At 44.4% G+C, this 13,865-nt stretch overlaps 1 protein-coding gene and 1 long non-coding RNA gene across 11 annotated transcripts in view; one reads left to right on the top strand and one right to left on the bottom strand.

Annotated features, from left to right (window-relative positions):
• rasgrf2a (Ras protein-specific guanine nucleotide-releasing factor 2a) overlaps positions 1-13,865 on the top strand; it is a 53,514-nt gene that overhangs the window by 32,355 nt on the left and 7,294 nt on the right. For 6 of the 10 annotated variants that reach the window (XM_023960385.2, XM_023960386.2, XM_078956111.1 and 3 more), the window contains 15 exons: positions 3,868-3,977; positions 4,150-4,268; positions 4,339-4,502; positions 5,249-5,315; positions 5,386-5,522; positions 5,612-5,694; positions 6,486-6,734; positions 6,822-6,914; positions 6,982-7,490; positions 8,770-8,895; positions 8,972-9,055; positions 9,737-9,843; positions 13,472-13,584; positions 13,677-13,737; positions 13,818-13,847. In XM_023960385.2, coding sequence (XP_023816153.1) covers positions 3,868-3,977; positions 4,150-4,268; positions 4,339-4,502; positions 5,249-5,315; positions 5,386-5,522; positions 5,612-5,694; positions 6,486-6,734; positions 6,822-6,914; positions 6,982-7,490; positions 8,770-8,895; positions 8,972-9,055; positions 9,737-9,843; positions 13,472-13,584; positions 13,677-13,737; positions 13,818-13,847 — 2,052 coding nt within the window. The remainder of the gene's footprint in view (positions 1-3,867; positions 3,978-4,149; positions 4,269-4,338; positions 4,503-5,248; positions 5,316-5,385; positions 5,523-5,611; positions 5,695-6,485; positions 6,735-6,821; positions 6,915-6,981; positions 7,491-8,769; positions 8,896-8,971; positions 9,056-9,736; positions 9,844-13,471; positions 13,585-13,676; positions 13,738-13,817; positions 13,848-13,865) is intronic. The other 4 variants (XM_078956113.1, XM_023960382.2, XM_023960384.2 and 1 more) reach the window with 3 other exon arrangements.
• LOC144996523 (uncharacterized) lies at positions 8,421-8,794 on the bottom strand. The gene is made up of 2 exons (XR_013659446.1): positions 8,658-8,794; positions 8,421-8,563 (listed from the first exon to the last, which is right to left on the bottom strand). It is a non-coding gene; the product is annotated as an uncharacterized LOC144996523 (long non-coding RNA).

The following is a 13,865-nucleotide window of genomic DNA, read 5'->3' as shown; positions in this document are numbered from 1 at the left end:
AGCTGCAGCAGAAGACACAGAAATTCATAATTACTGGATGACAAACCGGCAACACAGCTGTGCAAACTGAGAGGCGTGTGATGAGCTCAAAGTCTCTGCGGAATTACGACGGGAGAGGATCCATTATTTATATAATTATTTATTTTTATGTATCAGTATATTTTTCCTGAATTTTTGTCTTTGAAAATTAATGTTAATTCTTCACAAAAATATCCCCAAAACGGTATTCTGATCTATTCATCAATCTCTGAGTATTCCTCTAAAACCTTTCTTCTCAGCACGGGAAGGACAATCGTTCATTTGTTCAATAACGGTGTTAAGACATTTGCATTTAGGCGTTAACAGTGACAACCCTGGTTGGCGCCGTGGGCAGACGGTGCAGTAGACCGAGCAGCACAGCTGCATGTAAGCCAAAATAACCCTTTCAAAACCGTCCCCATACCGACATACGTAAGGTTTAATGGCTGACGCAGTGTCCATAATGCACACTTCGAATGCCATGAACCCGCTTAGACCATGGTCACTTACAAAAGAAATAAATATTCAACCACTTTTTTTATTCTTGGTATTTTCTCGGTTTGGAAAACTTTATTCACAAAAAGCGGACTATTTGTTACGCGCCCCTTTGCTGGCTCAGCCGGCGCCGTCCTCGACTGCAGCGGCAAAGGAAAGCGATGTCTATGCTGATGATCATGATGTGTTGAATAAAGCATCAATTCTTCTCTTACCGCTTGTTTTTGTCCAGATGATGAAGCTAACGTTTGTTTTAAAGAAGCCGGCGCAGTGATACAGAACATTTAGGCTACGTTCACACTGCAGGGCTTAATGCTCAATTCGGATTTTTTGAAAAAATTCGAATTATTTGCTAGACCGTTCACATTTCCAAGTAAATCCGAACTTTTGTGATCTCCAGTGTGACCGTGACACGACCCAAACGAGACCCGCATGCGCAGAAGCCAGAAGAATACTCAACGGTGAACGACGTCACTTGTTGTTTGCGGAGCAAACGTTAACAATGGATGTCAACAACAGTGTTGTCAAAAGCGGAGCTCTTTTTGTAATATTAAATTTATTTTCACGAAGGAGCAGCACAATTACAATCTTCTCATTTTAAGAAGGCAATGGAGTCGGGATCGTCTGTACCCACTGTAGTGGAAGAGGAATGTGTATGTGTTGGGGCCGCGCCCCCGCGTGTGTGTGTGCAAGCGCGTGCCGCGATAGAGAAGGGGGGGCAGTGTGTGCGCGCATTCATGTTGTGTGTTACGGAGGACGGTAATAAAAGAAGGTTTCCCCCAAAATAAATGCTATGGACTCTTTATCAACCCGTTCTGGAGAATCTAAGGATCAGAACAGGGAGGAGGAGGAGGATCGCCTCGGGTCCCCCGCGCTTGAGCACGGTCAAAGGGGAGAAAGAAAAAAAAGTTATCGCGGGAAAGGTTCAACACCACGCTCTGCTATTTAGCTGGAATTTTTTTCAAAAACCGCCCAGTTGCGATAAGAGCCCTGGAGTTTGGCTTGAAAAGAGCGATCAGCCCAAATATTAATCCAATCAGTGACCTCCCTTCCCTTCCACTAACGGGTCTCAGCAGCATCGTCCACCATGGTTGATGTTTACGTTCTCGTTCCCGCCTACTTCAACGCAAAATGATGACGTTTGTTGCGTGTCGATGACGTACGGTTCGGAATCAAGTCGCCTGGCCGGTCAGACGGCGGTCGCAATTGAAAAGAACGGCTACAATTCGGAATCAGGACGGCAAACCCACGGGGCCTGGGTCGCATTTGAAAAGATCCGATCTGTGTCATTCAGACTGTCATGAAAAGATCGGAATTGGGCCGCTTAGGGGCAAAAAATTCGGAATTGCGTCGTTTCAGCCTGGAGTGTGAACGTAGCTTTTGGCTACTGACCGGAACTACTTTTTTAGGTGTTCATTATCACTTTTTAATGCACACCGAGCAGCCAATCAGAACAGAGAATTCATAACAAATATTGAAGTCGATAATCGATCGACCTCTGCTTTGAAGTCTAACGAAATCATTGAGATTTTGTTTGCACTGGGATGGACTGCTGGACCTTCCAGGGTTACCAAGACTTCGTCCGACAGTGGCTGGTCGGCCTCCTGTGACCCTGAACAGGATGAAGTGGTTTGGAAGATGATTGATGGGCTTCACTTCACCTCTCTGTCCGTTTATGGCAGGGGTGTCAAACTCATTTTGGTTCGGGGGCCACATGCAGCCCGTCTGATCTCAAGTGGGCCGGACCAGTAGCGTAAAGGCAAAATAACAGCTTTATTTTTGTTTTTTTTACTCAATTGGAAAACATGCCTCAACCAACATGGTATCCTAATCATTTCTTATTAAACATTCATTCACAGAGGCCGATGGATCTTAAATAAAATTAATTTCACTTTAAAAAATATTGGTTTATTCAATTTTATACAGACTGAATATTTTAAATCTGACACTGAAGCAATCCTGATAATAAATTCAAGAGGGGCTACAGAAAAAAATGAAACATCTGCCTAAAATATAAACATCCAAACAATGACAAAATTACACTGAATTAAACTTGCAAACATTTGTGAACTTCAAAATTTGGAGTTAACCTCCTTTCTCTCCTGAAACTTCACCAGACCGTTAATATCAGGATTCAAATCCTGTGCAGAAACATATTTACTGTCATTCAAGTGTGCAAACACAATCAAATGTCCATTATTATTATTCATTATTATAAGAATCTTTTCCTGGTTTGCTGCCTGAATTATGTGGCAACATCTGCCTTCTTCCTGACCTTTGATGGGGCGCCAACCGTGACCAAAATTACATCATGTGACCAGTTCACTCTAACATCGTCCAGCACAGTAACTAGAGAGCTAACTATGTCATCAGTTGTTGTTGTGTCCATCCACTCAAAAAACTCAATTGTGAAAGTCTCTTCATTACATCCAGTAAATATTCACAGTTATATGTGATGTTGGTGTTTTCATCGATAGTGACTGAAAATACAATAAATGACTGGATTCCTTCATATGGCTGCCCATGTTTCCTCAGAGATGTTGGATCTGGAGTCGTAATTCTTGACAGACTCATGTTTAAGGTCGACTGCTTTTTGGGAACAAGACTTCTGCAGCCTTCAGCATTTTTTCATAAGTTCACCATCAGAAAATGGTTTGGATGTTTGCTCCAACTTGTCTGCAATAAGGTAGCTAGGTGTCACTGCTCCATCACTGACGTCACGGCTGCAGTAAATCCAGATGGTTATTTATCGGTCCAGCTAATAGTTGCTAAATCTTTTTTGTTTTCTTAACTGCAAATGGTGAAACTTTTCTTTATGGTGAGTCTCATAGTGGAGCTGAATGTTATATTCTTTCAGCACTGCAACCTGTTTATGACATACCAAGCATGCAGGTTTGCATTCAGCTCCATGAACAAATAAAACACTTTCCGTTTTCCTGGAAAGCTCAGCACTTCACTTCAACCTTTTTTTTTTTTTACAATATTTTGGTCATTGGGTATCACTACTGATCATTCTAATAGCAACAAAACAATGGTTAGGCTCACAGGGAACCAAACTACTGCCTACCTAGACACAGAGCTGATAGATTTCGTTTTTGGCACATGCAGAGTTATGTTGTTTCACCTGTTTAGCTTTTCCTTTGCTCCCCCTAGTGGCATAATTGCGCATTTCGGTTATTTCTTTAAAAAATCATACCTCGCCACAGGAATGGACTAGAAACTTGCTTTCTTTTTTAAACATACTTATGATTTTTACTCTACATGTGTGGGCCGGACTAAACCACCTGGCGGGCCGGATACGGCCCGCGGGCCGTATGTTTGACACCCCTGGTTTATGGTGTCAACTTTCCACAGATTCCTCGGTACATCATCACTCTCCATGAACTGCTGGCGCACACGCCTCACGAGCACGTGGAGCGCAAGAGCCTGGAGTTTGCCAAGTCCAAACTGGAGGAGCTGTCAAAGTGAGTGTTGACGTTAGATCCATCCCATAATGATTACGCCGGTGATGAAAAAGGTCTCAAAGCAGCTCCTGTGGATCCTTTTTTTATTTTTGTTTGCTGAATGTTTCTTCACTGGGTATGAAATTCAAGATGTGTTGGGTTTCTAACGTCCTGATGATGTCATCGTCGTCAGGATGATGCACGACGAGGTGAGCGACACGGAGAACATCCGGAAAAACCTGGCAATCGAAAGGATGATCGTTGAAGGCTGCGACATCCTGCTAGACACAAGCCAGACCTTCGTCAGGCAAGGTGAGCTCCGTCTTTGTGTTTCCGTTTGTCCGTCCATCACTTCTCCTTATGGTTGTTGTTTTTTTTGCAGGTTCTCTGATCCAGCTGCCGTCCAGCAGTGAACGGGGCGTGCTCAGTAAAGTCCGGTTGGGTTCGCTCTCCCTGAGAAAGGAAGGGGAAAGGCAGTGTTTCCTGTTTACTAAACACTTCCTCATCTGCACACGAACGTCGGGAGGGAAGCTTCACCTGCTGAAAGTAAACTCCTCCTCCTAAAAAGCTGCTGTTCTTCTTTATCGAACGTCGTCTGTTCTACAAGGATTCCCTTAAAACAGGGGCGCCCATTAACCCTTGTGCTATCTTATGGGGTCCAGATGACCCCACCCTTGCATTGACGTGTTCTTCCTACAATGACAAAGGTGGATAAAGGTGGAAAGATTTCATGTTGTCCAGAAGATCGCAAATCATTGAAGAAATAAGGTTCAGAGCACTGTCTAGTGGGGTCATCTAGACCCTACAAGACAGCACAAGGGTTATAGCGATTGCTAGCCGCCGGTCAATTGTGATGTACATAAATAAACAGCCTCCCCATTTGTCAGAATAACCATTCTCGCTCTCATTCCTTTTTTAACGTCCTCATTCTTTGTTTTTTTTTCTGTAGTTACAAACTGACCAATCAGGTGTCCTAATAAAAGTAGGCAGAGTCTGCTGGCGCCCATGTCCAATGCTTTCGACAGATTTCCTGTAGCCTGTTTTAAATAGATAGGGGCGTGGCCTTCCAACAGGCTCACTCCTGATTGGCCAGAGTGGTCACTTTTCAGTTCGCGGGTGAGATTTCCTGTAGTTGGTTGAAACGGTCTCACACATGAAAACTCCTGCTGTCAGGATTTAGCATCATCTGTGGACCCCTCGTGAAGCGTCCTGCCGCTCCCGGGGACTCAAACGTTAGTCTCTACCAAACAGACGAATGGACACTGAGAGGGAATGCTTGTTTGTGTTGACAGCAGGGGGGAACGTTGTCGCTGATTGAGTGCACGCTTATCGAGGAGCTGGATGCCAGCGATGAAGACTGTGAGTGTCTCTGCACTTTTCTTCCTTACGCTGTCGTTTCTCATTAACCTGACGCGTCCCGACGCCGCAGACAACGCGGCGGGACAAGGCTTCAGCCACCTGGAGTTCAAAATCGTGGTGGAGCCGGCAGACGGTCAGAGCTTCTCGGTCGTCCTCTTGGCTCCTTCCCGCCAGGAAAAGGCCGCCTGGACGAGCGACATCAGCCAGGTGAAGGCCTGCACCTGCAGGGAACACGTGACCGACTCACCTGGAGCCGGCCTAACGTCTCTGGTTCTTGTGTTTCTCTGCCGTCTCAGTGCATCGACAACATCCGCTGTAACGGCCTGATGACCAGCGTGTTTGAGGAGAACTCCAAGGTTTCTGTGCCGCACATGATCAAGTGAGCATTTCTGAGCACAAACCAACAAATATGTTAGGTTGGGTTGGTACCGGTACTGACTTATACGGAACCACCTGAACCGACGTATGCGTTACTAGCGCTACAGACATAAGGAACTGGTATGTACAGGGTATAACTATTACCATATAAAAACGCAGGCTTTGGTGCTTTGTTTCCTCTATCACTTACCGGTATTTTATTCAGTTTTGCTGTACAAGCATTTTGCCTTTCCAGTGCTTGTATGCACGAATGGGTGTGGCTGTGAGGGTGGGCGGGGCTTCTGTAATAGTGTTTGTCTGGACCTCACAGCACACGTTTGTAATCCAGCGACCTGATGATCAGATTGATGTCTATGATGCTCTAAAAGAATAAAAAAGGCCGTCGTCATGGCAATGATTGATGAAATGTGAAAATGCAGCGCTGCTGTGCAGACCGTCAGAAAGGAGGAAGTTAAAGTCCCATTAGCTGTCACAAACCTAGATGTGAAATTAGATCTCCAGATTTGACCCCTCCCCTGGAGGAGTGGCGAGGCACAGCGGCGCCCGGGAAGCATTTGGTAGTTTTACTCCAAGTCCTACCCCTTATGCTGAGTGTCAAGCAGGGAGCCCATTATTTATTCTTTGAAATGACTAGGCCATGGATTTGAACTCATGACCTTCCAGCCTCAGGGTGGACACTCTACCACAGGCCCCCTGAGCTGGTATAGCCTCGTAGGCATATTGGAGCGCTCTGCGAGTTTGCTCTTCGTCTTCGGTCCGACCTGTCACACGTTTGTTCCATCGTCTTTTAAGGTCGGACGCCCGGCTGCACAAAGACGACGTGGACATTTGCTTCAGCAAGACGCTGAACTCCTGCAAGGTGCCGCAGATCCGCTACGCCAGCGTGGAGCGTCTGCTGGAGCGCCTGACCGACCTGCGCTTCCTCTCCATCGACTTCCTCAACACCTTCCTGCACACCTACCGGATCTTCACCACCGGCGCCGTGGTCATCGACAAGCTGGCCGACATCTACAAGAAGCCGTTCACCTCCATCCCCGTGAGGTACGTGTTGAGACCCAGCCCCTCTTCCCCCCGCCTCCCGTCATCCTGTCCATCATCCTGTCCGTCTTCCTCACGTTCCCGCCTCAGGGTCATGCAGCACTCATACGACCGTCTGTCCATCATGTCCCTCTGTCCCGACTACAGTCTGAAGATCACCCAGCTGGCTCTGGACCAGTCCAAGTAAACGCCGCTGACAGATTCTGCTGACTCATCCCAGCCGCCGCTCACCTTCGCCCCTCTCTTTCAGGTCTCTGGAGGTCTTCTTCGCCACCAACCAGGGGGCTTGGGGGGCGGACCCCCTCAACAACAAATCCCCGAGGCTCTGTCGCAAGTTTTCCTCCCCTCCCCCCCTCTCCATCCCCTCCCGCACCTCCTCCCCGGTCCACTGCCGCAAACTCTCCCTCAGCTCCCCGATCAGCATCAAAGTGGGTGCGTTGGATTTGTCCACCTCGCCGTCCTCCTCCGCAGCCAATTCCCCCACCTCCTCCCACAGCCCCTCCATCTCCTCGTCTCCTCCCGGTTCCTCCAGACCGCCCTCGGGCCTCTACTCCCCTCCGCCCACCGCCATCCGCTCCCCCAGCCTCCCGCAGGCCTTCGGCGTTTCCTCTCCGCCTCCTGGCTCCACCAAAGCCCCCCTGGACCTCAGCCGGGGTCCCAGCTCTCCGGAGCTGAGCCCGGCTGCAGCAGAGGACGTGAGCGGAGAGCTGCCTCGCCTCGACGCCTTCTGTGGGAAGCTGAGGCGCAGCATTCGCCGAGGTGAGGAGCGCCAGGCGTTTTCCGAACTTCAGAGGCAGCCTTCTGCTCTGCTCCAACAGTTCATGCAATGCCAGCGTCCCACCAGACCCTGACAGGTTTTTGATCATCATCCGCTCGCAGCAGACGGCTTTATTCTGCAGAGACGGACGGCAGCGGGACGTCTGACAGAGACGCTCCACACGAGGTCAACGCTGCCCCCAAACTTCCCCTAAATGTGTCAGATAGAGGTCGCCTGACGTCTGCTGTTCATTTGAATAACTCCATTTATCCGCTTTTTCACCCATTCAAACTTCAAGCCAGTTTTGTCCACGTCAGAATCTGTTATATGGGCATATATATACATATGTATGTACATGTATATATATTTTGATCTGTATATATAGATAATTGAATTCCATAAACAGCTTTGTTGTTTTTTTAAGTAAAAGGAGGATGAAAAATTTAGCTTTTTCTGGTCTTAGAGTAGCAGGATTGGTCTTTAATCATGAAGTAACGTTGGAAACTGGGCGGACTTTTACTATGAATGATCATAACAGAAAAAGTATATAAATATATATCATAAAAATTTCACATTTGTCATTTAAAGAGGCTGGGCCCTTCGCATCATAAGCAAAGAGTCCTTCAGGCCGATTTCCTATTGACCACAACCCAAAATAATTAACACCCTGTACCACGTATCTCAATGCATTGAATGGAGGGGCAGGAAGTCTGACGTCAGCAAAGATTTAAAATAAACATCATTAGTGGTGCGTCTCAGCCCAAAATCCATACACTTAACTCCAATTACATCAGAGCTAATAAAAGTCCCTTTTACTGTTTTTTTTAGACCAAAAGTCGCTCTTAAAATCATTAGTTAAAAAAAAAAAAGAAATACCTTAAGAAATACCTCTGTGATTCACGGCCCTTAAAAGTCAGATGTTTTAGTACGACTTTTGTAGACTACAAAGCCGAACTGCTTGATGGCTTATTGGAGCATTATGGGTAGTGTAGTCAGGAGCCTTTACCTTTAACCTGCACCACAAAGGAGGGGGTCGCAGAGCCACATGTGGCCCCAGAGCCTCCGGTTGCAGAACCTTCAGCAAAAAAAAAAATCAAAAGGCTTTCTGTCAAGTAACATTGACTTTTCAGAAATATCTGTAAAAATCTCAAATCTGAATTTAGAAAAACCTGAGTTGCATCGATTCAGCAGCTTTTCGTTTTTCTGTATGACTTTAGCTAAATTGTTTCTGTCTTTGTGTGAGCTTTCCTTCTGAAACGCTTTGAGTCGTGTCTCCAATAGCCGTTCTGGAGTCGGTGTCTTTGGACAAGTTCATCCCAGAGTCTCCGTCCAGCGGCGAGCCGGGAGACCTGTCTCCCTGCCGCTCTCCGTCCACGCCGCGGCATCTCCGCTTCCGGCAGAGTGGAGGTACGGGAAAGAACCCATAAGAAGAAAAGCTGCATCTCACGTGTCGGAAGGTTTTAAAGTGGCCGTTTGTTTGCAGCCGCGGCGGCCGAGGGTTCGCGCATGTCGCCGGCCTCGGCCTTCGCCATCGCCACAGCCGCCGCCGGTCACAGCAGCTCGCAGGGTGAGCGGCCATGACAGTCCAGGAGCAGAGACGCACTGGCTCCACTCAGCAGGAAAGCTGGAAGCATCGACGCAGATCCGTTTTGAAACCAATTCAGTTTGTTTCCACAGGTTTGATGTCGCAGCAGCAGAAACTGAACCAGAGGCTTGTTCTGCTGATTCAGCATTTTAGCTTCTATTCCAACTTTTTCAAGTTTTTTCTGTTTAGTTTGGTCTAAATTCTCAAGTTACATTTACGATTTTTTAACCATTCACTGGAAGTTTTTTTTATTTTTTTTTATTCTTGTTTCATGTCATCCAGCAGAGTTTGCAGCCTAAATCATTTTAGCCTTTTCTCTTTTTACATGTTTCAGTGTAAACTAGAATTCCTATATTTTCAGAGCATTCCCAGCATGGATCCAGTTTTTTGGCTGTTTTAATTCAGTTTTGCGGATATGATGATGCATATTTATTACATTTTTAATTTAAAAAAAGCTATTCAGTCATTTTTGTTAACACATTCAGTCTTTCATTTGTGTTATTCTACATAAAATTGAACTTTTTACACCTTTTCTTTAATCTGATATCGAAGTGAAGGGGCTCCCTCAGCCTTTTCTGTAAAAGGATTGCTGATATTTTGGATTTGTTTTTAGATTTTTAAATTAATCCTTATTTTCTTAATTTTTTTTGTAATTCTTTCTAGGTTTTATGAACTCTGAGAAAGGATGCGACAAAGAGTTCATCATCCGCAGAGCTGCTACCAACAGAGTCCTGAATGTGCTGCGACACTGGGTCTCCAAACACTCCCAGGTGGGTCCGCGAGGCAAACCGGTGGTCGGGATTTCAAAAAAATGTTAAAAACCAAAAGAACTTCAGTAAAATCCAGAGGTATTCGTTTCAAAAAAGGACGTCACGTCACATTTTTTTACCCTGATCGGATGCAGAGTCAATCTTTTTTAAAGAATCTGCAGAAAGCGAGTCCCGATCCGATACTTTTAATACATAAATGTGAACAAGTTTAATAAACAGATCCAAGTTTTTTTCCCAATATTTATTTTATTAACCTTCATTTATGATTGAACACTTAAACAGAGCACTTATGTGAAGTAGCTTTAACAATCAAGTGAAATAGTGAAACTATCAGCTAGAATTAAAATAGTTAAAGTGATAATTAGTCATGTGGTGACAGAAGCTTCAGGATCTTCACACTATTGTTTTTCCTTACGATCATTTTAGATCGATCTTGATTCATTTCTACATTAAAAATTCTTAAAAAAATGTTGATGACTTTCTTCTTAAATAAATATATAAGTGGCTCATATCAATGGAAACATTCATTAGTTTGGTTCTTTTCCAGAATAGATCACAGACAGTCCCTCTCTGTGTGATTCTCATGAAAAAGCATTTAAAATATGTTCTTTTTTCTGTTGAAATACTTTGCAGGTCTGTCTTTGCATAAAAAAGCACAACAACAGACACTTGCTGTCAGTTTCAAATGTTTATTAAGAGTCACCTGAATCTGTGAATCTCTTGCCAACTTGACCAAAGTGTTTTTGTGTGCCGCGTCCTCAGACTAGTGCTGAATTCTGCTGCGTTTTACCACAAGAAAATGTCGGCATCTGTTCATGATATGTAGTGTGTAGCGCTGATCCTAGTAATAACACAATAATTAACCTGATCCAAATGCAACATCCGATTTCAAGGGAGTCTGAAATGGCCTGATTTTGGATCACGTGATCGGGTCAGCACGTCCCTAATGACAAATGGAAGAAAGAAAACAACGATCAATCAATCAAAGAGTATGACCCGACTTCTTCTGAGGGTCAGGGAAAGGCCCAGATCATCATACTGTCACCTCAGGCTGAACGATGGAAGTCTGACATCCTTCTCTACTCTTCTGACCCAAATGCTTCCTTTGGTTTTGATAGTTAAAGTCTCCATTGAGCTTTAATCAGTTAAAGAATGCAGATCTGTAAAGGTCAGAGGTCAAACCCTCTCAGTTCAGGTCGCCCACCTGAAAACTCTCTTTTCTTTTCTCATCTCATCTTCTCAGCCATCGCTCCGTCTCTCTCTCTCTCTGATAGAGGTGCTCTTTTCCTCTGTGTCTCTCGCCCGAAAGGTCGTCCTTTTCCCCTGGGGGGGCACAGAGGACGATCATTTCCATTTAAGATTATATAAGCTGCTATTTTTGTAGCAGAAGACGATGCCCTGAAAGAGGAAGTGTTGTTGTTTGTGTCTGTTGAGAGAGGCGAGTAGCTGGAGGTTTGATACCATCGTGTCCTAGCGTTCACAAGTGTGCACGAGTAGAAAGACTTGGCTTTGGTCCAGGGTACGAAACCTGATATGATATAAAAGCTCAATTCCCTAAAAAAAGAGCTTACAACAGAAGTCTTGGTTTCACAAGTCCAAGTCCTGCCGTTGAATGTTTCCAGTCCTTTTGAGTTTTTTCATCCCCCAGTTCAAAAACTCCTAAACCCAGTTTACTGTGTTTGCAATGTAACCTTATCAGTGATGTTACTATCTTATTGATTTAACTGCAACTAGCAGTTTCTTATCCGATGAGCTAGCGTCAGGAACTCACCGTTCTTTGTGCTTCCTCGAGTGTTGGACGAAGTTGGACGATGTTGAAACTCTGTTGATTCTTTTTTGTTTAGCAAACTGCACATTGTTTTATTGTTGAATACCTCATCATTTATGTGCCTGAACTCTGGGAATCATTTTTGTGAAACCAGCGCCTTGTTTGTTGGTCGTCCAGCAGTTTGATTGGTTGGATGGTGTCAGATCAAAAACAGTGTGGACCTTTGATTGGATGTTGCGCCGACAGCACACACAGACGGACACGGGGACGGCGGTCTTTGAGTCAAAAGGCTGAAGTCCAAGTCCAAGCTTTTTTCTCAGTTTCAGAATCTACGTTTTTAATGCGTAAACGATGTAAACATTAAAGCTGAAGCTACAGTGTTCAAGGGTTAAAGGCTGAGTCAAGTTGCGAGTTTTTTCACATTTTGTCGGGTCTGAAGTCATCGAATTCATCACTTGAGTCTGACTCCAGTCCGAGTCATGTGACTCCAGTCCGAGTCATGTGACTCCAGTCCGAGTCATGTGACTCCAGTCCGAGTCATGTGACTCCAGTCCGAGTCATGTGACTCCAGTCCGAGTCATGTGACTCCAGTCAGAGTCATGTGACTCCAGTCCACACCTCTGATGCTATCTGCTTTAACAACAAAGATAAGCTTCAAATGCATTGTGTGTTTAGGTAATAATAATACAATTAAACAGGCTGAGAACATTTCATAACTTTAGATGGCCGATTTGATGACATTCAAACGTTTTTATGGAAAATAATTGCTTCAAACTTAAACATCATTCTGTCGTCAGCATAAAAAAATTCAGTTGTTTATTTAGCTGATCGTTTCTACACAGAAATCTATAAACGCAAACAATAAGCTGTGTTATAAAAATACTTTTATTTTATAATGAAACATCACAATTAGCACAGTTAGCGTTAGCATGCTAGGTTTACTTTAGATAGTCATAGAAGAACAAAAATACACAAAAAAGTATTAAAATACAAATCAAAGTTTTCATTTCCCTTCATTTAGACACCAAAAATTCAAACTTCTCATCTTTATATTTAAAAAACGTAACTTAAGGCAAAAAATATTCAAATTACCTTTTTTATTTCACAAAAACTGTATTTTATTTTATACTCGTTTTGCTATTTTAAATGAGACTTTGAAAAGTACCACCTGTCCCGTTTCAACAGCGTTGCTAAAAATGCTAATTGGGTGGAACAAAGTGAAGTTTGGTCCACCCACCTGCCAGCAAGAGGCCACACCCCTAAAAGTGTGCAAAGTTTAAATAAACAAGGTTTTTTTTGGGAACATTTTTCAATTCGCCGACCTGCTCCCAATAGTTTAAGGTGGAATTGCATCATTTGGTTTTTCCTGGTTCGTGTCAAATTTGGGAGTGACAGTTCGGGGCTCGAAGGATACGAAACGTTTAGCTTTATTTGCAGAGGCGACCTCTAGAGGTCGCCATGGCAGAGGCGGGACTCTGGTAATGAAAGTTTAAAAGGTTCTGATTTGTTTACAAATTAACCAATGCATCTTTTTATTGACTTCTTAGGTTCTTCTGTTATCGGACACGGTTGTGTTTTGTTCACAAACCTGACATGTTTCGACAGACGTCGAAACATGTCAGGTTTGTGAACAAAACACAACCGTGTCCGATAACAGAAGAACCTGAGAATTCAGTTGATAATACAGTCACTATTAACTTTTATTTTTTTAGGACATAACTCTGCAATTCAACCAAAACCCAGTAAAGAAACAAAGGATATAAAAATATTGATACCCACGATTTATAAACTCTGACTGTTGGTGGAATGCTTTTCTGTATAGAACTCTTGGAAACCAAACATCTACTCACTTTTCTTTAGGACTTTGATATGAACAGCGAGCTGAAGACGGGGGTGATGAGTCTTCTGGAGGAGGTCCTGAGAGACCCTGATCTGCTGCCTCAGGAGCGAAAAGCAACCACCAACATTTTAAGGTAACGTGGTTGGATGAGTTTTGGGATGTCACGGGTGCAATGAGAGTGTAAAGAAACGCACAGACAGCTCCGGTTTCCTCTCGGCTCCGCAGTGCTCTTTCCCAGGAGGATCAAGACGACTCTCAGCTGAGGATAGAAGACATCCTGCAAATGGTCAGTGGTACCGCACGCTTCACAGGGTTTAAAAAGGCCAAAGAGGCTCTAATGTGGTTCGTTTTGTGGTTGTTGAACAGAAAAGCTGCCCCCTCCTTCACTTCATCGCGGTAAGAACTCATTTGTGC

This window comes from Oryzias latipes, chromosome 12, assembly GCF_053564925.1.
Source record: "Oryzias latipes strain Hd-rR chromosome 12, Olatipes_Hd-rR_3.1".
NCBI lineage: Eukaryota > Metazoa > Chordata > Actinopteri > Beloniformes > Adrianichthyidae > Oryzias > Oryzias latipes.
The sequence above is the reverse complement of the archived record's forward strand: the minus strand, read 5'-3'. Positions and strand labels throughout refer to the sequence as shown.